The 23,383-nt window shown below is 30.4% G+C and overlaps 1 protein-coding gene across 5 annotated transcripts in view; it reads left to right on the forward strand.

The window, feature by feature from the left end:
* LOC134687340 (heme transporter FLVCR2-like) overlaps positions 1 to 21,163 on the forward strand; it is a 31,310-nt gene extending 10,147 nt beyond the window's left edge. For 2 of the 5 annotated variants that reach the window (XM_063547557.1, XM_063547554.1), the window contains exons 2-11: positions 10,111 to 10,673; positions 11,088 to 11,229; positions 13,486 to 13,623; positions 14,521 to 14,588; positions 15,815 to 15,918; positions 18,059 to 18,169; positions 18,629 to 18,734; positions 19,364 to 19,475; positions 20,419 to 20,462; positions 20,927 to 21,163. In XM_063547557.1, the coding sequence (XP_063403627.1) occupies positions 10,146 to 10,673; positions 11,088 to 11,229; positions 13,486 to 13,623; positions 14,521 to 14,588; positions 15,815 to 15,918; positions 18,059 to 18,169; positions 18,629 to 18,734; positions 19,364 to 19,475; positions 20,419 to 20,462; positions 20,927 to 20,998 (1,425 nt within the window). In that variant the 5' untranslated portion in view covers positions 10,111 to 10,145 and the 3' untranslated portion in view covers positions 20,999 to 21,163. Of the gene's footprint in view, positions 1 to 12; positions 214 to 2,704; positions 2,722 to 4,851; positions 5,025 to 10,110; positions 10,674 to 11,087; positions 11,230 to 13,485; positions 13,624 to 14,520; positions 14,589 to 15,814; positions 15,919 to 18,058; positions 18,170 to 18,628; positions 18,735 to 19,363; positions 19,476 to 20,418; positions 20,463 to 20,926 lie in introns of those variants that run through there. The other 3 variants (XM_063547555.1, XM_063547558.1, XM_063547556.1) reach the window with 3 other exon arrangements.
* The last annotated feature ends 2,220 nt before the right edge of the window (positions 21,164 to 23,383 follow it).

Raw genomic sequence — 23,383 nt, forward strand, 5'->3', positions numbered from 1 at the left:
ACAAACTGTAGCGAGGTCAATGAACGCGTTGCCAATGTTTACAATTGTAAAATGGCTACCACTCTCTTTAGACTAGCAGTCGATTCAAATCTGTGATATATTTCGACCGAAAATGGAGGGTGATGAAAATATATAGAGTATTGCAGTAGATTTTTTCATTTATTAGAAGACTATTATAAGTAATCAAAATGAGTTCTCATTCTGGAATGCTAGGTAAGAAAAACTATATATAAATATTATATATATACGTTATCATTTTCCATCAAATAACAATTAATTACTAGTGAATGCATTCTTACTTCTTTTCAATTTTTTTTTAAGATAGTGTTTTTCAATATAATTTTGCATTGGAATCGATTAAAAAATATTTTGACATCATACGTTGCGACCCTTTCGGTTGCTAGACTAAAGTTTAAATTTAAAAAACTTGAACTTTGAACTTTAAAATGCCAGAAAACTGTAATATTTATGATAGTCTCTATTGGGTCTTCAGTTTTGTATTTTTTTATTTATGTCTCAGCTAAGGGCATTATGTATTCTGGTCCGTTCGCCCGTTTATCCGTTCGCCGTACCGTTCGTGCGTCCGTCGGTTACGCTTTAAGTTTAAGTTTATGGTCAATGCTGTTTTTTTTTATGAAGAACACATGCATGTTCGTTGCAAAGATATGATCTTAAGTGCGAGCGGGACATCAGTGTAAATTTTCTTTAACCATGTTAACCATTTTCTCTTTTCTTTAACTTATACCGCTGCCCCCTTTCTCTTTTATTCATTACATGGTTCATTACTATTACATTTTTCTGTTAACTGCATACAAACCCTCATTTAATACATTGTTGCTTAGTTTGATTGATGTGCCCCTATTTTGTCATATTCAGCAAGTACAATTTGTATTATGTAATTTTAGTAAATACTATAATGAAAACAAAAGTTAATTTTCGTAGTTTTATGCAAATTAACACATGCACATATACATGCAAAGGTATATCTCAGCCATCGTATACGTTTTTGTGCATTTGTCAGTCAAATAAAATAAACAAACAAGGATCAAGATTTTAAATACAAATTAAGCTGTATAAATACATGTATAATAAAATTCATGCAATTATATTTCGTAGTCAAAAATTCGGTTTAAGTACTTTGTCTGTGTATCAGCCATCACATAAGTTTATGTGCATTTGTCTGTCAAATAAAATAAACAAAGAAGGATCAATATTTTAAACTAAAATATAAAAATGTATAAATATGACTAATAATATACAATTTAAGCAATTATATTTCGTAGTCAAAAATTCGGTCGAAGTACTTCGTCTGTGTCTCAGCCATCACTTATTTTTTTGTGCATGAGTATGTCAAATAAAATAAACAAGGACGGATCAATATTTCAAACTAAATTCAAAGCTGTATAAATATGTCTAATAAATCTGCCATCCTGGTGTTATATTATTTATAGGGTCATCGATCTGTACTAAGACTCGTTTTGTATCATCGATTGAAAACTATCCCGAAGAATCCAGTCGCAATATTCCGGTCACGCATATCACTCGTTGACAATTAACACGAGAAACGGTATTTCATAGATATAGAGTTAATAGATATATTGATTGATTGAATTTTTAGTTGTTTAATGTCCAGTGGCAAATATAGCATGTACAACCAAGACGAGAACTATAAATACAAATGTATATAGGTCATGTAATAGAGGTATTCCGGGATAAGGTCGGAGAAATTTAGACTGCCACTCGAACATGAGGTAACATTGGAAAGGGACACACATTTTCATTGCAACAGGCAGTCTACGGATCCCGCAAAGGGTTGTTTCAACGGTTCTTAAGGTATAGAGAACATATGGCAATCTTTCTATACGAGCCATCGGAATAAACGTCTTCTTTTTGACAAGACGTGACTGCGCACGTACATGTAAAACTTGCCTCGACAACCAAACGGTAATGCATTGTACTTGTATTGCATGGACTGTGAACAAGCTTAAGAACAAGGGTTCCGAAACCGAGGGGGACCTATAAACAGTGGCGGATTCAGAAGTGTTCATAACGGGGGAGAGGGAAACTGAATGCGAAAGAGGAGCCCGCTCCAATCATGCTTTAGTGATTCCCATTTATAATCAACCATTTTGTTCGCACAAAAGGGGAGGGGGGCACAAGAACCCCCTTTAAATCAGCCTCTGATAAAGTGTTAAAATTGAGGGATAGTGTAGTTGAGGTTAAACAATATAAAGAATAATAGGCAAACTTTGTTTTTGAAGAATCTTAATTGACAGAAACAATTAAAATATGCAGAAATGAAGGACCCTCATAATACGAATATACCAAAAAGACAGACAATGTTTTTAGTACACGGTATAAACAATGTATTAACTATGTCATAATACAAAAATGTACTAGTTAGGAACATTGTGTTCGAATGGACTTTGAACCTCACAGACGACTACCTTCATACTGATTTCAACGCTGATTATGTTATAGCATTGTTTGTAGTATAACTGTGTATGTAGACCAACCATTGTGTACATTTCAATATCTGTCTGTTAAAATAAAATAGAGATACTTCGATTAACTTATATTGAATTTTAACATGATACTTATTTTTGAGTTAATAAAATTAACCATTTTAACACATGTTACGTTTTAACGGAAAAAAATTGCATTTATAAAAATGATTTTTTATAATTTAGTTAAAATATATCATAAGTTCAAGTTCATGTGGTAAGTAACTTGCAAATACATTTTAAGTATTTGTTCATTTATAGCTTAGTTCTGTAATTATATCGATATTTACAATAAATTATAAGAATAGTGTTTTTCCTTTTTTACTTTATAAACTATGATATAGACAAAATAATTCAAATTAGAGAAATAATTCAAAGATATTTATTAAATCATAATGTATCTGTTTTTTCTTTATTTATTCAAACTAAAATAATTGACGGTGAGTAGGCATTGCGAGATGTTTTGGAAGTTTTACTTTTAAGTTACTAAAGCGTTTCTTAAGAACAATTGAGAGAAAAGTTCATGAATCTTTACATGCTTTAGAATAGAAAGAAAATACAAGGAAACAGTGTGTTCTTTTGAACATCGCGCACATTTGTTCTATTATTATTCAAACATATATACAGCTAACAATATCTTATTTAATGGACTTTGTACCCTTATAATTTCAAGATAGATTGAATTTCATGTTTATTATCTAATAACATGAGGGTATGAACTGGGTGTTCTTCATTTCTTTATCTTTTTATAATTTAGGTAATTTTTCTCTTTTCTTTATATTTGTAATTTTCTCATTTTTCTTTTTTTTTTAAATTTTGTAGCACCCTATAATTCTCTATTCTTTATCTGTCTATTCAATTGTTTTTATCCATTTATTACTGTAGCATTGGCCAATCCAGACCCTCTCACGTGATGTTTGAAAAATTGTGTATGTTAACCTTCGTATGTAAGTTGTGTTGATGAAAATAGAAAAAAAAATAAAAAATACAAAACATAATTTTCAGAATTCGGTTAACATGGTTAAAACATTTTGTATTGTTAATACTTTTACTTGTATACTTTAACATTGTACTTTCAAGTGCTGAAAACATTTATAAATATTCTTTTACTTTTTTCCGTACTGCAAAATTATAGTAAAATTTCATAGTATTGGATTTGCACTTAAACATGTTGAAATCGAACGTATCGGTTTCATACTTATAAAGTGAAGTAAAATAAATGTTATGTACATGGTTTTGGTTCATGACCATATATTATTGAATTTTCAGTAAACTTACCTGTCAAGTTATAGTAAAAAAAGTACTTCTTTGTAATAAGTGTATCTTCATAGTATAATTCAACGGAGGTATACCTCTGGTTCTTCAAATTTTAAGGACTAATCTAGTACTTGTAATAAGATAGCACAATATTTTGAAGTACTATATATCATCTCCATATTATTTTGTTAGTTCTTAACACTGTGAACTATATATTATAACACTTTAAGAGAACACATGCAAAAGAAGCTGCGTAGTTGAGTACTGGCGTTGTATTGAGGCCTGGACTACATGTACATGTATATAACAAAGGTACAAATTTGTTAAGATGGAGGACAATCATGCGATCTAAATTTCATCATCTCTCGCGATCAAAAGTTATGAGAGCCAATGAAAGCATGAAATGTTTGAACAAACCGCGAAATAGTTGGGACGTTGATACTGGTTCGAATTTAATTTTTTTTTCAATAAAGTTATACCAGAACTGAATGGCATACAGCAAACGAAGGACGCAATCTTTGGTAATTTAATTTAATTTAGACATATTATTTATAGTGGATTGGGAAACAAATTTTGCAACTTATAGTAATCCCTTTCCACTTTGCCGTGCGAGTTCTGCCTTGTAGCGGCATTAACCTGCTATTTTTCGAAATCTACAAGGATGTCTTTCACGTGCACGAGATATGGCTCTCTCTTTACACGGGTCAGCCATTTATCGTCCCTCTCCGAAGGACTATCATCGTTTCCTCAAGACCATACTCGCAAATAGTGTCAAGGGAGAGCCGAAAATTCAGTTCCTGAAATATTTTCATCCCGGAACAGGAATCAAACCAGTTAGAAGTCCGATGCAATAACCAATACACCACGGCTCTCTACTGGTTATCGTTAAACTAGAACGAACAAATTTTAATCAAGCCAATGCAATAGTCAAATTAACTTAGATACAAACAGAAATCCTTTTGAAACAGTATATATCTTTTATATGAATTGCTTTTTAAAAATCAGTACACATGACTTTAGAGGTCAAAAGTTTAATGTACTTACATTTTAGTTCAACTATATAAATATAAATGTATCAATCAGTAATACAATTATCACAAAGGACAAGTCGCTGACACTAAACACTAAATTTAAATTAGAATGTCAGAGTAAAAACATGACAAATAACAGTATAATCATGATAAACTAGCCAACATTCGGAAGAACTTGTTTGGTAGCTTTTTGTATACTGTAACGGTTGTAAATTTGTTTTTCAATTATATGGTAAGTCTTTGAAATTATCTCTTTGGCAAACACATCACATGTCCTTTTTTGGTATCATACGATTAATAAATGACAATTTATTAATCAATATTATGATATTATTTTTGTACTTGAATATTTGTGAGCAAAGACGACAAGGGAACATCCGATTTCAGCTCTAAACATTGTTTTCAAAATAAAGACCTTTTAGAGGATTCTGAAACTGTCATTAAATAAAATTAATTTGCTCAACATAATATGAAGCTAAATTGATTGCATTTGCCTCAGTGAAACCATCAGTATGTTATCTATACTATTAAACGAGAAGACCTCATTTTTGGTGTCGCTTCTCTTCTTTCCACAATAAATTAATCAACACGCCTCTGTGTCCTATAGGTACAGTACATAGTGTCATTTGTCATCCATTTATATGATTATTCAGATTGAGTTATTTTTGGAGAAAAACGAGAAAAAGGCATCCGGATATTGTCCCGTCATTGGACGAAATTTTAAGTCAGAGTAGACTTCTGGTTTGCGTTTTCTGTATACTTTGAACATAAATATACAAAGAATAAAATGTATTTTCATAATTCTATCTGCTATCATTTTCAAGTTTACTATATATCCACGGCAGTCACAGAGTTTATTAAATAGAGAGGGTCTGTATGCTATATCAATGACCACTATGGATCGATTAGTAAACCTAGAATTGAAAGAAAACACACTATATTTAGAGGAAAATTCTAGTATCTAAAGGAGAATTATTGTCAAAATTTCCGTATGATCCTATTGTCAGAGGTTCATATTTTAAATGCTACAGAGAGTATAATAAATTGCGTAAATAAAAAATGCGCACATTTAAACAGTCCATCCTGAATAGCCTTGACAATTTAAGAGATTCTGATCCAAAACAATACTCAAAGTCTGGAAACTTATAAATTCTTTAAAGGAGTCTACAGATGATAGTAAAGGAAAGTCAGTAGAACCAGAAGCCTGGTTTAATCATTTTTCAGATTTGAATAGATCTCCTTCAATAAGTGAGACAAGAATTAAAGAAATTAATTCTAAAATAGAAAATATGGAAAAAAAAAAAAAAAAATTTTGTGAATTAGATTATAGATTCTCTACTAAAGAAATAATTGAATCAATATCTAAACTCAAAAGTGGTAAAGCCTCAGGTCTGGATGGTATACATATATGCTAAAGGCAGGAAGTTTAGTTCTAAATCCTTTAATTCAGAAACTGTTTAATCATGTTTTTCATCTGGTATTTATCCAATACAAGGGTCATCAGTCTATTTATTTGCTGTTTTAAAGTCTGGTGATCCAAGTAAAACAGATAATTATCGTGGCATTGCCATTAATTCTTGTGTTGGTAAATTGTTTAACTCTGTTTTGAATAACAGACTAGATAAATTTTTGGTAAAAGAATCAGTGATTAATCCATGTCAAATTGGATTTTCAAAAAAATGTAGACCATCTGATCATGTTTTTGTTTTAAAAACCATTATTGATAAATATATAAGTAAAAAAGGGGGCAAACTATTTGCCTGTTTTGTAGATTTTAAACAGGCTTTTGATAAAGTGATCCATCAGGGTATCAGATATAAGCTTTTAACAAACAATATTACTGGAAAGTTTTATTCTATCATTAAAGACATGTATAGTAAAAGTGACCTCTGTTTTAAAATTGATAATGAAATGACTCCATGTTTTAAATCATTTATAGGGGTTAGACAAGGTGATGTTTTAAGCCCAAATATTTTAAAAATATTTATCAATGATCTACCTGACAAGTTTTTATCTTGTCCTGATCCAGTAAATATTAATAACCGTAGAGTAGACTGTCTTATGTATGCTGATGATGTAGTAATTTTTTTAGAAACACAGGAAGGCTTGCAATAGAGAATTAATATGTTACATGAATATTGTGTAGAATGGTGTTTTGATGTAAAGGAGACCCCTTTTTGGCCCCAAAATATAACAGTTTTACAAAATTGTTAAAATGTAAACTTTTAGTTATTTATTGGACAGTTGAATGCTTCTGCTACATAAGTATGGGCTGTTTTTGACAATACAATGCACATATATCGGGTTGTAGCACCATTAAGTCATGCTAAATTACTGAAATCTTCAAAATTCTATCATTTTGGTTAAATTTTAGACGGTTTCCGTGTAAAACGAAAGTGGCCGCATTCGTGTTCATCCTTAATATTGAAATGTAAGTTGTATTTTATGATAATACATAACATATATAAAGGTTGTGGATGAACACGGATGCGGCCACTTTCATTTTTGACAAAAAACATCTGAAAAGTGACGTTTTTTTGGCATATTTGAGAGATTTTTCATATTTGAGCTTGAATCAGATCGTTTTTAATGACTAAATTAGTTAAAATCTTTCACAAAAACTAATTGAATCAAGTGAAATAGACACTTAAGTGTTTAAAAAGTGGTCAAAATCTTTCGTCAGATGAAACTGAAATTTGAGGCCAAAATGAGTCCTTACCGGACCTACTCCTTTAAAAAAGACAAAAAGTATAATTTTTAACAAGCCAGGAAAATTTTTAAAATGCTGTTTACGTTTTGGAGGTAAAGAGATTGAAAGTGCAAAATTATACAGATATCTTGGAATCACATTTACATCTAGTGGTTTATTTAAGCAGTGTAAAGATGAATTATACAACAAATCTTTAAAAGCTTGTTTTAAGCTACAGATAGTTTAAACATATTTATTTATAGTGGATTGGGAAACAAGTTTTTCAACTTATATTAATTCCTTTCCACTTTGCGGGTGCGAGTGCTGCCTTGTAGTGGCATTAGCCTACTCTTTTTCGAAATCTACAAGGGTGTCTTTAACGTACAAGAGATATGGCTCTCTCTTAACACGGGTCAGCCATTTATCGTCCCCTTCCGACGGACTATCATCGTTTCCTTAAGACCATACTCGCAAATGGTGTCAAGGGAGAGCCGAAAATTGAGTTTCTGAAATTTTCATCCCGAACGGGAATCGAACCAGGAACCTACAGAGATGCTTGTCATCATCTAACCCTAGTATTGCTACTTTTTTACATCTTTATGATCATACAATTAAACCCATACTATTATATGGTAGTGAAATATGGGGAATGTTTAGAACAGATTCAGCTGCTTGTAAAAAAGATAATGATAAAATATTAGAAAAAGTCTTTGGTCAGGATTCTTCTGAAAAATCTCACACCAAATTTATGAAATACATTCTTGGTGTAAACAGAAAGTCAAGTAATATAGCTGTAATGTCAGAGCTTGGTAGATTTCCTATGTATTTTACTATAATAATTTTATCAATGTTAAAATATTGTCATAGACTGGAACATTTGACAGTAGGACTATTATATGATGCGTTTATATGTTGTAAACGGTTACATAGCTCTAATGTAAATACATGGTATTCTAGTATAGATTATATTCAGAGAGAAATTGAATTACCAAATTTTGACCAATCAATTGGTTCTTTATGTCAGTATGTTAAAAATAAACTATGTAAAAGTTATGTCACTTTTTGGAATAAACTGAAGTATCAAACAATTAACTCTGAAAAAGGGAAGCTTGGTACTTATTCTTCCATAAAAAATTGTTTTAAAAAAGAAAAATATTTAGAATTGCAGGACTTCAAAAAAAGGCAGTCAATTTGTAAATTAAGAATAAGTGCTCACTCTTTAAAAATTGAGACAGACATATATTCAAAAAGCATATAGAAAGATCTGAGCGTCTTTGTACTAATTGCTCACTTGGTAAAGTTGAAGATGAGCTTCATTTTTTATTAGAATGCCCTCTTTATGATATGCAAAGGGACGATTTTTTTCAAGACATTTCTAACAATTGTCATAATTTTATAAACTTAAATAAATCTTCTAAATTTTTATGGCTCTTGACCCAAGAAAATGTTACTCTTATGGAAAAACTGGGTTGTTATATTTGTGACTGTTTTGAATTAAGGAGATCAGGCATGAACACTGACATTTAGTCAAGTAAATAATTTGAAAATAAATACATATGCATGTATAATGTAATTTTATAATTCTTTTATTCACAATATATATGTGGTTTTTAGCTTGATTCTGACCAATGCTTATATTCCAATTATATATGTATATGCCTCTATTATTGCTGTTGTTACTAATTATGTAAATCAATTGTATCTGATTTTATGCCCTTTATGGGCCCTGTAATTTGGGAAATAAAAATATTCTATTCTATTCTATATTCTATAGTAATGAATGTTCATAATAAACAGATAAGCGCTAAAAATATTCTTGTGAACTTTTGATGCCTTTTCTGAAATTCTTCAGTCATTAATTTTTTACCAAATTTGTTGATTACAAAAAAAGAAGATGTGGTATGATTACCATGTTGAGACCAATATGACACAGATATTAACAACTATAGGTTACCGTACGACCTTCACCAACGAACAAAGCTCATACTGCATACTCAGCTTTAAAAGGCCCCGAACTGACAATGTAAAACAATTCAAACCAGAAAACTAGCGGCCTTATTTATGTACAAAAAATGAACAAAAAACAAATATGTAACACATAAACAAACAACAACCACTGAATTGCAGGCTCCTTATTTGAATGTTCATAACATACTTAATGTATGTTCATATCGAAATTGATAGAAAACCAAAAAATGGGAATATTGAAAATAAAGGAGGAGGGATAAAAAAAAAACCATTTTCCTGTCCTCAATAACCTATGACTTTATGATACTTTTGCTGAAATTCTCAAGTCATTCAATATTTTACAAAATTCTTCCAACAACACTTTACATACTTTAAACTACGCTCTAAATGCCCGCGATTTCGCGGGTGTGTTCTAGTTTGTATAATATAGGAAGGACTTATCATGTTTAAGATACTAAATAAACAAACAAAGAATGATAAATGTTGTTGAAATATTAACAAACGATTGTATAACTTCGGTAATATTTATCTATTTTTATCTAAACACAAACAGATCCATTGACCTAAAGACGGTGAACCTTTATCAGTTATCTGACCAAAAAGAAAACATTGGATAGACTCGATCGGCCAAAAGGACTTAACGATTTTGCTTTTCTTTTAGGTAAAGCGTTGAGTCGCAGCGGCGATTTAGCAACAATGGAAGTCCAGGCGAAACCAATTCTTCCTACAACAGAAAAAGACCCTTCTGATCTGGACCAGCAACCACGTGTTTACAAGCGTCGATGGATGATAGTGTTATTGTTCGCCTTCTACTCTCTCAGTAACGCATATCAATGGATACATCTAAACATTATAGGCGACGTGATATTAAAATATTACAATGCCAGCATGCCAGAGGATCAATTTCAAAAGGAAACCACCCTAGACTGGTTATCTATGGTTTATATGCTAGCATATATACCGTTAATATTTCCCGCCACGTGGCTACTTGACAAAAAAGGACTTCGTGTTGTTGCGATTTGTGGTTGTTTTCTTAATGCACTTGGAGCATGGCTCAAGGTAGCATGTGTGAGTCCAGACAGATTCCCAGTACTTATGTTTGCTCAAACAATATGTGCCATTGCTCAAATTTTTATACTTGGACTTCCAGCTAGGTTAGCGGCTGTGTGGTTTGGACCGAATGAGGTCTCAACAGCGACATCTATTGGGGTGTTTGGAAATCAGGTGAGGTTTTGTTTACTTTTTTTTCGTGATACATTAATATGTGAAATAACGAAGGGATTTTTCGTTTACTTGATATATATTTAATAGAAGCTTTTGGGATATGTTCCGTTTGTTTGTATTTTGTAGCAAATATATTTGTAATAATAATATGACAAGAAAGTAAACTATTCAGCCAGTTGCGTATGCCTAATACTTATAACATGAGGCAACTTGAAAAAGAGTGGATACTTGGTTATATAAATTGACACAAAAACTATCTGAATTATAAGTAAAACATATTCATTAGCTTTGTCCACGTAGATGACAATATTAATGGTAGTTAACTGTTTATGCTGAATGCAGATTCGGTAAAATTGTGCAAACAGAACGGCAATTACATGTACAAAATAATATTTCTCAATTCTATACTAATAGGTCGGATGTGCCGTTGGGTTTCTGTTGCCCCCAGTATTAGTACCTTATAGTGAAGACTTGCACCAGATAGGAAAAGATATGGGTACCATGTTTTATATGGGAGCTGGTGTAACTACGTTCTTCTTCATAATGGTTATATTAAGTAAGTCTAGTAAACACACATAAAATTCACATATATATATTTATTAAAACCATTTGAAATTACAGACATTTAAGCAGTTTCGTTATTATTTTGGCATATCAACTTTTTTACTCGATTGTCACTACCCGTTTGTGATTCTTTGTTACATATTTTTTTTATATTGATTTAGATTGTAACACAATGTTGACTGTTGTACCCCTTTTTTCGAATTTTTACCTATTGTGTGTGGTTGTTTTGTTTACACCTCGAGGTCAATATAATGGAATTGTATGCGACTGTCATACAATCGAGATGTTAAGCTAGCTATACTACTAGAATTAAATCCACCATTCATAACATAAGAGAATACCTATACCAATTCAGGAATAGGACTGTTGTTATCCATTCCTTTGATTTGTTTGAGCTCTTGATTTTGCCATTTGATAAGGGACTTCGTTTTTAATATTCCTCAGAGTTCGGTATTTTTGTGATTTTACTTTTTAGTAGGCTTATTATTATGACAATCGAAAGAAAGATTGATTAAAAAATGATCACAAAGATCCAACAATATCAATCTAACATTTAAAGAAATACAATATGTAGTTAGCATTGCATACAACTACTTGGTTTAAAGATGTTTTACACAGTGACATATAAAGACCATAACAATCAAAACCAAGGAGTAAACAAAGACTCAAAAAACCAAAGGACATTTACATCAAAAGTTATAAATGATAAATAAAATTAAAGAATAAAGCCAAAGACAATGATAAAACGGCATTTCTAAGAGCATACGTTTTTATATGAAATATTTGAAAATAACATGGGGACAAACAAAGTTTTAAAATTTATTAACCAGACACATTTACAAATTAGAAACAATAAAGATGTGTCAATGGATAGGATCGGTGACGATCCATTTATAAGATATCAGATATCTCTTCGAGTTGAAACAAAGTGTTTGTGCACGATGATAACGGGAGAAGAAATGTATTTCATATCGATAGTGAAGATATAAAATGTCCTTCAACACAGCAGATGGTGTGGGGTGATAACTTTGGGTGTTTATTTACTATGTTAGTTTATAAAGCAATGTAACATCTTGTAAATAAATTCGCCTTCTATAAGTATCAGAAAAAAGGATTCGGTATCCAATCATTTAAGTTTATGTCCTGTTACTTTTAAAAGCAATGCAACATCTTTTAACAAATACGCCTACTCTCAGTATCAGAAAAACGATACGGTATCCAATCAATTCAAGTGTATGTCTTGTCAGAGCGTAATGTATACGCTAGTCAACCTGGTACAATACTGAAACTTTCCCAACGATCTTATCTTTTTTTGGATCAATGCGAAAACAAACAAAACGCATGCCATTGATTGCCTATGAACTATAATTTTAGTTACTACTTATCTTGAATATTATGTTTAATAGATACATATGACGTCTGACGTAGAAATTGTAAGCGTAATGAGATTTTACAACCACGTGCAATTGGTCGATGTCTAAAAAATCACTTATCATAATTGTTTAAAAGAGGGACGAAAGATACCAGAGGGAGAGTCAAACTCATAGATAGAAAAATACACTGACAAAGCCATGGCTAAAAATAAAACGACAAACAGACAAATAATAGAACAGAGAACACAGCAAATAAAACTAAAGACTAAGCAACACGAACCCCGCCAAAAACTTGGGGTGATCTAAGAAGAATATGTGCATTTAATGTGTGCCTTCATATCAAACGAGTTCCACACTGTGCGTTACGTCCGCCTTTGTTCTGGTCTATATTTTAAATATTTAGAACCTAGCATCACTAATAAGTCTTTTGTAGACGACACATCTGGCATTCACAATTATAAGCCTGGCATATATTCATTGGTATCAAAATTGTTTTAGGGAACGACAATTTATAAATAATATTCTGATCCCAAATTTGATGAACACAAATATTCTGGTCAAGCAGATTACATTTTTTTTATCATGAATACACACTTCCTCCTTACCTTATTGTACGTTATATTGAAAAAAGTAATTTGATTGATACGTCGAAAACTAAAAAAATAAAATTGAATCAGAAAAAAATCAATAATCCCCTCCTCTCTGAAGTTAAATGATAGCTCTAGTAATAATAATTGTAGATGCGACACCTGGTGTGGATATGTAGGGTGCTGTGCAAAATTAAACATTTGATAATTATCAAATTCACATGTTTCGATATTGATGTGTCACCAAATAAGAATAAGGCCGTATACAAATGAATATTTATTTTTTAGTTTTCAAAAATGCTCCACCTATGCCACCAAGCAAGGCACAGATGTTATCAGTTCAAAATGCATCGAATGAACATTATGGACAATCGTTGCTGCGATTGGTCAAAAATAGAGGTTTTATACTGCTAACATTGACTTATGGTAAGTACAAGATTAAGTGATTGGTAATTTGATATATTACTTAATTATATATAACAGGGAAAACCTTAGTAAAAGGACACAAGACATGTATGTAATTTTTTCATACAATATATCTTATAAGGATCGCATGTTATGTTTCGTCTTTTCATATTTTCCAACCTAAACGCTCACCAAACTAGATAATAAAAATGAAATGTTGAGGCCATATGGCTTCAATAATGTATGTATTCATGTACGTTCCATTACTGTCATAATTGCACTGTACTTGATGTTGTGACAGTCTTAAATTGGAAGTAACAACCAAAACCGTTACCCTTCATTGAAGTCCTTTAAGTGACTTAGCGCTATTAATATTCAATCGTTTTATTTTGTATTTAGTTCTTATCAATTTTTGATGACTAGAGTTACTGCACTATATATATTTTCCCTTAAATTGGCTAACTATGTTAATAATTTGCTATTACATACACGATGGTTTATCTCTGATTTTCTTATCATTATACAGCATTTATTTATATTCTATAAGCATATCCATATTCCACTGTATAACTGATAGTCCACGAGAGTATCACCAGCCCAGTAGCCAGTATCTTGTTACTGGCATGAACATATGACTGTTATGTTGATTGCTATTGCAAAATTAAGGAAATTATTAAAAATAAGGGAATGCAAATCCCTCATGCAATGCTCTAATGCCTTGTCCGTCTTTGGCTATACGTGTTGGTCCTTTTTTGTTTATAGATCTTCATATTTAAATAAACTTTAGATTTCAAATACTTTGTCATCAAACATCACTGATTGGATATCGAAATGTGCATCTTCTGCAGAACAAATGGTATCGTTTATGTTATTCCACAGTTCTTCATAAATATTATTGATCTGTTCTGTCAATTACAGGTATCAACACCGGATCTTATTATGCAATATCAACTCTGCTCAATCCAATTGTATTGTATTATTTTGAGGTTAGTATTTATACGAACTTAAGTGTTATGTCAATACTCAAATAAGTTTCATTAATCACCATTTGTATCTACAAAAATCGTTCTTCTACGTTGAAATATTTTATTAATTATCATAATTTAGCAATTACCATTAACTCTATTTTGTCGATATTTATACATGAATTAAAAAAAATGAAGATTCAGCTTAGTTGACCAGGTCACTGTAGTGTAGTAATTCTGTGTAGAAAGTAAAATCACAAAAATACTGAACTCAGATGAAAAATGATTTGGAAAGTCCATAATCACATGGCAAAATCAAATAACAAACTGCATCAACGTGTAGTTTACATGTGTATAAGAAAAAACAATCAAATGGTGGTTTAATGTATATCATATATTCTAAATACAGAAAGTTTCTAAAAAAGGCCGGATACAAAATATGTTGCATTGCTGTCGTGTGATAATCTATGCTTTGGCTTGCTACATTGAAAATGTTTTAAAGGCTTGATACAACTGTAATATTTAAAATGAAAGCTTATCAATTCTTCAAATGTCTTTTGTTTTAACCAAACAAATCAAAATATTCTTTTTTTCATATTTATTTAACAAGTTTTATGTACAGTAAATGGGACATATTTTTTTCTAGCCTTAATAACATGTTATTTATCATCCCATGTATTTAATATACTGATGTTGTCAATCGTTGACAGTTCTACAAATTATTACATGTAGCCTCATTTACATTTTTTGCTTAATGCCTGGGAAATCAACCAACTGGTAAATGATAAACCTAATACATGTTTGTCAAGATCTTTTGTTTTAGTTTTGTCTTTTGTTTTTTCCAACATATTTTAAGCTAAATAAAAAAAAGGAATCAATTCGAAAGATTTTTTTTAGCTGACGGTACTATAAGTTAAGGATGTTGAGTTATTTATAAATTTGAAATATAACATTTACTTTATTGCCAACATTTAATCATTTTTAATTGGACTAATATCTATATATATATATTTATCTTCAATGGCTGGTATGATTAGGAAAACAAGAAATTCAAACTTTTGTATTTCATATGTTGTTGGAACATATTTTTTTAATTAATGCCGAAAAGGATTTATTTAGTTACATACTTATTATAATGTGGAGGTTTGGGATATTTTCATCTTAACAAAGGGGTGTCATTACATTGATCATATTTACTGAAATGGGAAATTCTGAATAGATATTTTCTTGTTTAATGTTAACAACAGGGTCACCAGAAAGACGCTGGTCAGATAGGTCTAACTATCGTTTTGGCTGGCGTCGTTGGTTCCATAGTGGCTGGTGTGTGGCTTGACAGGACCAAAACGTTCAAGTAAGATAGCCATTGAAAACGGTGGCTAAAGAAGACATACACGGTGGCTTCAATTATACAAAACCTTTCTTTAATGGAACAATATTTATGTTTTCAGCTTGAATAGAAAGAGGGTTCAAAATGTTTTTTATTCATTAGACAGGAAGTCCATTCTTTATTACTTTTCATCCTGGCAAAGAGATAGATAAAAAGTGCGGTGCAATTGCAGTAACCAGACTAAAATGAAAAATCATAATTAAGATTTTAGATATGTTGAAATATTTTTCATCATGTTAACAACACATTTGTTGTAAGATTTTTTTGTAAATTGTTTACACGGTGTTCTAATTGTCCTGGATTATATTTTCAGCTAAACATTAAATTTTGTTTATGCTTGTACTGCTGATTAAAATTGTTTGTGGATATTTGGTTTGAATTTTTTTTCTTTTAAAATATATTTTTAAATGAAATTTACAATTACATTGTTTGGCACTAAAACATTGATTTTGATATATGGGTTTATTACACACCTTGCTGTTTGGTTGTATTCAAAAGAAAACCTTCCTCGAAATCATTTTGAACCCTCTTAGTACCCTATTTAGTTTTTTTTGTCTGAAAATTTTATGCATATGTCCTTTTTTGTACATCCTTTGTTTGTTATGACAAAGCGCAGTCATAATATATATTTTATGTCTGGGAACACTTATTTTTTATGTTATTATATTTTGACTGATTGCTTGGTTTTATACCAACCTTATTGAGTGCAATTTAACTTTACACATTTATGCAAAACCTAAACGTAGGCAATTATACGTGTTAAAGATTTTCAAAACCGATTTTTTTAATAGAAATCAATCGTTCGTCTTTTTTGAAAAATGACTAAATTGGGACCACTTACACCTCTTATATCTTAAACTTCTTACATTATTTTAAATACTTTATTGGTTAAAGTGCATTTGATATAGAACACACATCTAAAACAAATTCGTATTGCTTGCATAACAAACAAAGATTTATTTAGCTAGTATAATATGTGCCCGAATAATACGTCACATAATGTCTTTCAGTTAGAAATATTTCTTGAAGAAAAAACCCAGACAATCAGCAAATATATCTCGCAGACTTATGTATTAAGCAACAAAACCGCCATATATATACATGTAATAGATAATACCATCCAAATTCAAGATGTTAAATTGGCTTTATGACACTATCTTTTTTTTCACAATGAGTAAACCAAAAACATGGTCTAAAATATTGGTTCAATATTTGTACCAGAAAAATTCTCGAGTCCATTTGATGAAAGAGGAGTTTCAACTATCAGAATGCATTTTTCAAAACATCTTCATTAGGGTTCAATTTAAATATGTATAAACTAAATACACGACACACATGAATACAAAATGTCAACAGTGTTATGTAGGTTTCCAAGCTTAAACTAAGAACTTAACGGCCATTTTATCAAAAAAAACAACCCAAAAAACCCTCTCAAAAATGCATATACTCATTTTTAATGCATTCTTTTCTTCACATTCAAGATTGGTGTTAGAAACATTTATAATCATAGGCAGGTATCTGCTTCGAATTCCCCTTTTTAATTCAGAAAAACAAAGATATGGATTAATGAAAACAGATTGTTTTCTTTGGTTCAACTGTATCCTTATGTGACGTTTTACAGAGGCATTTGTCTGTTATTCTACAGCTTCATAAAATATAAATATGCTAGTATTGTTTATCGAGGAAACAACTATGGATGCATTACATCTAGAATCTTCAAATATTTGAAAACTTTTTTTAGAATTATTTGGTTCATAGGGGCAAAAGATGTCGTCCGTCTCTGCTATATTGACAATGCACGAAAAGTAAAACTGTATACATCTCTAATTGTTTCCTTAAAAAATAATAAAAGATGTTATTATTTGAGATAGCATCAAATAAACATAAAAAACATAATTTTGTAATTCTAGAATTGAAACTGAGAACAAAGTTTTGTTCTTTTACTTAAAAAAAAATTAGATTAAATGCTCATATCTATGTTGATATGTGCAAATTATATATGTAAAAATATGAAAAAAACTGGTTCAAATGAGAAAAAATAAATAAAATGTTTCTAACCAAATACCAATGTGCTAATTTTTACACCATGAATGTTTACTTTTAGGGGAACTACTGTTGGAATCTACTTCTTGTCTATGGCTGGAATGATAGCATTTACATTCACATTAAAATTAGATATTCTATGGGTAGTTTATCTATGTGCCGGAGCTCTAGGGTACGTAGATTCAAATGAATGAATAAATAAACACACACTCACATACAGACATTCATTGGCAAACGATTATCGGATAATACTGGCAAAGTGATTATCCTAAATGGATATTCATTGGCTAATCATTGGGAGTCTGCATACATTAAAAGGAAATAAGAACATATCGAGCAATTTTAGAGTAAAAAACCCACACCAAATTGATATATTGTTGATGTTATATCACAATTTATTTCAACACAAGAGGTTAATGAATAGACTATATATTCTCATACACGAAATTATATGTACATGTATATCAAAATTGAGATGCAAAAGTTATCTGATTTAATATAAAAATTCTTGATATGAATAATATCAATAAATATCTACGCAATTTTACTAGTTTTTTTTCTACCAAAATAACCAAGCGCTTGTGTAATATTTTATTTATATAATTAAAACTCTTTCTAATGATTTGTTTAGTTTCTTCATGACTGGATATCTACCTGTTGGATTTGAATTTGCTGCTGAAATAACGTATCCAGAATCTGAAGGTACATCATCCGGACTACTGAATGCCTCTGCACAGGTAAATTATTCTTTTTTTAAGTAAAAAATATTTTGTTGATTGGTAATTTTAGCAAATTACGATATTTTCACACAATCGGTAACAAACACTAGAAATATTTCTTTTAAAAAATATTAAAAGAACGACAACTTTTATGTATTTTTTCCCCAAAACATTATAGTATTGCCCGGTACATTCGGATTTGAATCAAGACAAATTAAGAGAACGGAATTCGTCCCCAGGCTCTGAAATTAAACTATCAAAATTCTGGATTTGGTGTTTCGAGCACAAATATTGTACTCCGTGTACTGAGTGAAGTTTTATGAAAAAGAGACATGATACGCACATATAACATAACAAATAATAAACGTCTTTTGGATGTATCAAAACTAAAACAAAACATAATGATAAAAAAGACTTCAAACGAGAAATTATCTGTAGTATATGAGTACATTTTATCAAATAGATAAAAAATTTAAGATTTATTTAATTTCTTTTTCCTGTTTCTTGTATGTTTGTTTGATGGTTTTATGTATGACTACTATTTAAGATCCATTTATATTTATTTAAATTTTTTCAGATGATTTTCATTGTAGATTAAACCTTAGATTATTTCCTTAATTTAAAAATTGTTTCATTATTTGTTTTAGACTTTTGGCATTATATTAACCATTGGTATGCGGGCTATGTTGAACAACATCAGTATTCTCTCTGCCAATATAACTATATGTGTAGCCCTACTGATAGGTACAGTTATAACAGGTAAGAACTAGACTTACTATTAAAAAATGATAAGTGTGTGATTTAAACCAAGTTTTTATTTGGGTTCGTGGTGCGAAGTCTTTAGTTTTCTATACTGTGTCTTGTGTAATTTTATTTGTCTGTCTGTTTGTTTTTTTCTTTTTTAAGCCATGGCGTCGTCTGTTTATTTTCGTAACTCACTTAGTAACGTTTCTGGAAAAAAAGAATATATTTCATTGGCTTCGTTTAGAATTTGACGAGAAATGAACACTTATCATTGTTGAAAAAAGATCATTACTAATTAGCATATAAATAATTTCAATTTCTGGAACAATTTATCGATGTTATATTTTACATCACCTAATTACATTTACGATTATAATCAATAATTGATCACTGCATTTCAATAAAAGCTGTGAATTAAATCGATGTTCCACTTGTTTTCAAAATGCCAGTTGTATACATTTACAAATGACCTGAGTCCTCTCAGAAAGTCTGCAGTCAAGGTCTTATAGCGAATAAAAATATGTGTTTTTTCGTGAATTTAACGACAATCATGACAACTACGACACGTAGTATTGAAATACATGCATGTGGTTTCATGATATACACTTTATCTTTTATGAAATGAACTTAATGAATTAATTTGCACGACAATATATGTTAAACAGGTTGAAGTATTCTGACAAATCACCGCAAATAGTTCTTGTTCAATGACGATAAATATATTAAGATGGTTATCAAAGGTACCAGGATTATAATTTAATACGACTCGCACTTTGTTAAACAAGAAATGAAAATTGAAACACCGAAGCATACCTGAATCATTTTGCATATCGCATATGGAATGAGAATGACTTGCAGTGCCGTGTAACCGGTTTCAATACTATATGACCATATATTTGGCAATATAATAATAAAGTATGTCAGCATATATATATATATATATATATTATGTTTTTAGCCTTTATTGGTGCAAATTATAAAAGACAAGAGGCAGGGAGAGAGGTATATTTTTGTTTCGTATTTTGTAAACGTATTGAATATGATTAAAATGATAATTTCTGGTCAAATTTAAAGTGATATATATGAAAATAGACGAATTTTGACTTTATCCACGATTTGTATATGACACGACAGCCAAAGATAAAAAAAATCGAATTTTCCCCCTTATTATAGAACATTTATATCTGATGATTCGTTTGCTATCTGTTTTAAGAATGTTATACAAAAGACACGTCAACAAAGCTTGTATGTTAAAACACAATTAAGAAAATTAAGGAAATTGTTTCAATCAAAGACACTGTTGCTGCAGAACTTTTTGTTTTATTTCATACAACATCCTTTGAGATGATTCAGAGATATTGTCATGAAAATAAAACCTTCTTAAATAATGTTACACTGATGCATGATTGTTAATAGAATGAACACCAAGGAATACTTATCATCAAACAAATACTTATGAATTGTAGATGATGGCAAAAATAGATCAGCTAGAGTACATTGTAGATGAAAAATCCCAGATGGCGGACCAATCTATTTAGGCGACGTCTACTAATGTGTTACAATAATGTGAACAATGAAAGATGCTGAATATGTCGCTTTAGATGATATGATTTCAAAATTTATACAAGTTTGATATCAGACCAACTGTGGTTACTTAAAATCATATTGATTGATACAAATTGAATTAAAGCATGCAATGCATATCTCATTCACGTTGTATTTATATACCGTATTGAGGCCAAATGATCCTTTTAGATGTAAGGTCTTCCAAGCCTGTATGAATAGATACAGTTATAAAAAAACTGATGCAAACTATTTTAGCAATAACAAAACCGTACGATAGGAAACCTATTCTAACTGCATAATTTTCATAATGGCATCATGGATTTTTTTTTCATCTCGCAGAACTGGTAAACATTAAAGAGCATATATAATAAAAAAAAAATTATTAGAATAAAAACAGTTACTTTAAATCGAAGACAACTTATTATGTAAAAAAAGATGTTCGATTTTATTTCACCATTGTTTTGCTGCTAGCTATTTTACCATTCTGGCAATGGTATTAGGTTGTCGTCTTTGAGTATTTTAAATGTTTGTCTTTAAGGACGTTTTGTTTATTTTTGTAGAGTTTGTTTTAATTCCGACAAACATTAATATAATGTTATATTTTTAATCTGTTATTTATGTTTTAAATCTTCAAAATTATTTTATGCTAAAAGGCAAAGAAAAAAGCATGACATATTATTTTGCTTTCCAATGTAAGACGATGTATTTTTTTTTATCTATTTAGTCATGTTTTTTGTCTTTGTTTTAAAGAAGTTAAATTATTCCAAACCAGACAAAAAAGGGTATTGAAAATAATTTTGCAGTGGTTTATAACTAATTGAGCGCGAAATTAAAGAACAGTTATACTCATTCATATCACATTAACTCAAGGAAAAGTACGAAAGTAATTTAAAAAACAATATTTTTTTCTTTTCTTTCTGGAGGCATATGAATCAAATATTGTCAAAATGGTAGGAGAGCCTGCAATATTAAATAACGGCATACTAATTTTGTATACACATGTTCAACTTATTTCACCTAAAGCTATTTGATACATTTAATTAGCATTTGTGAACAGTATCAAAATTAAAGCTGACTTTACTAGAAAACACAAGTTTATAATAAACAAACTGCAATTCAAAGTAGACTCTGAAAAACTCACTTATACAAAGTGCAAAATCATGACTAGTTATCTATTGCACTTTTGCATAAGGACATATACTTTGAAATAATTGCTGCACCCTAGATTTTTTATACTTTCATTTTTCTTGTTAGTTTTTTTAACTCATTTATTTGTATATTTGTATATTATTTGCTTATTCAAATCAAACAACACATTTTATTTTGTTCATGCAATTGTTAACTATTTTCATTCTATAAACATAGTTTGGCAATTGTGACAATTTTTTTTATTTTGGTTTACTTTGTGTGATTCCATGTATTAAAACATAGGCTTTGTAGTGAAAAGTCTTAACGAATTATATGAATGTATTATAAGTTGATCATTGGTTTATTGTGCCGCCTAACAGGTCTACTTTGGAATCTATATTATATGGCTTCCTTCAAGTTATTGTCGGCTGCGTCACACTTTTTTCAGCGTTGTATCGATAACAGCCCATCAGAACGAAACAAAACTTTTATAACAAAAACTCCAATGTAATTTCATAAATAATAGATAAAAATGACAAAATCAAACTGTATCGACCAAAGGAAAGAGTGCAAAACACATATCTATTTACTAGATCAATGTGCGTGTGATATTTTCTGATGGTCATCTTTTTTATATATTTGTTATTGCTATATAGATATAACACTCAAGTCACAATTTGAAAAAAAAAGACCATTAAAGGCCAAGTACGGTCTAGTCATAGGCGGATAACGGGGAGCAGAACCCCATCTTTTCGTGGGAAAAATTTGGTTGACTATATAGGGAAGCATGACTGGAGAGAGCCCCCTTATGTCAGTCAGCGCTCTCCTTTATGAAAAGTTTCGGATCCGCTACTGGTCTTAAACACGGAGCCTTGTCTCACAACGAATAGCAAGCTATAACGGGCTCCAAAAATGACTAGACTAGAGTAAAATCATTTACAAATAAACCCATTCATTTAATTAAGATTTAATAAACTAATATTCCTGTCTTGGTACATGCTTTTCAAAAGAAAATATAATAGCCATGAATTATACTGCACGACATGAACAGATGCAGTTTTAAACATGCTTGGTTTGAATTAATTTGTCATGCATTTTTCAAATTGGTGGTAATGGTATTTTCATATTTTTTTGGGTTATGCATAATTTAAGAAGAAATATGGATATAGTGTATCAATTTTTGCAGTATTTTTTTTCGCAAATTCATTATTTTCTATTAGGTCTTTTTG

Source organism: Mytilus trossulus, chromosome 10, assembly GCF_036588685.1.
Source record: "Mytilus trossulus isolate FHL-02 chromosome 10, PNRI_Mtr1.1.1.hap1, whole genome shotgun sequence".
Classification (NCBI taxonomy): Eukaryota; Metazoa; Mollusca; class Bivalvia; order Mytilida; family Mytilidae; genus Mytilus; species Mytilus trossulus.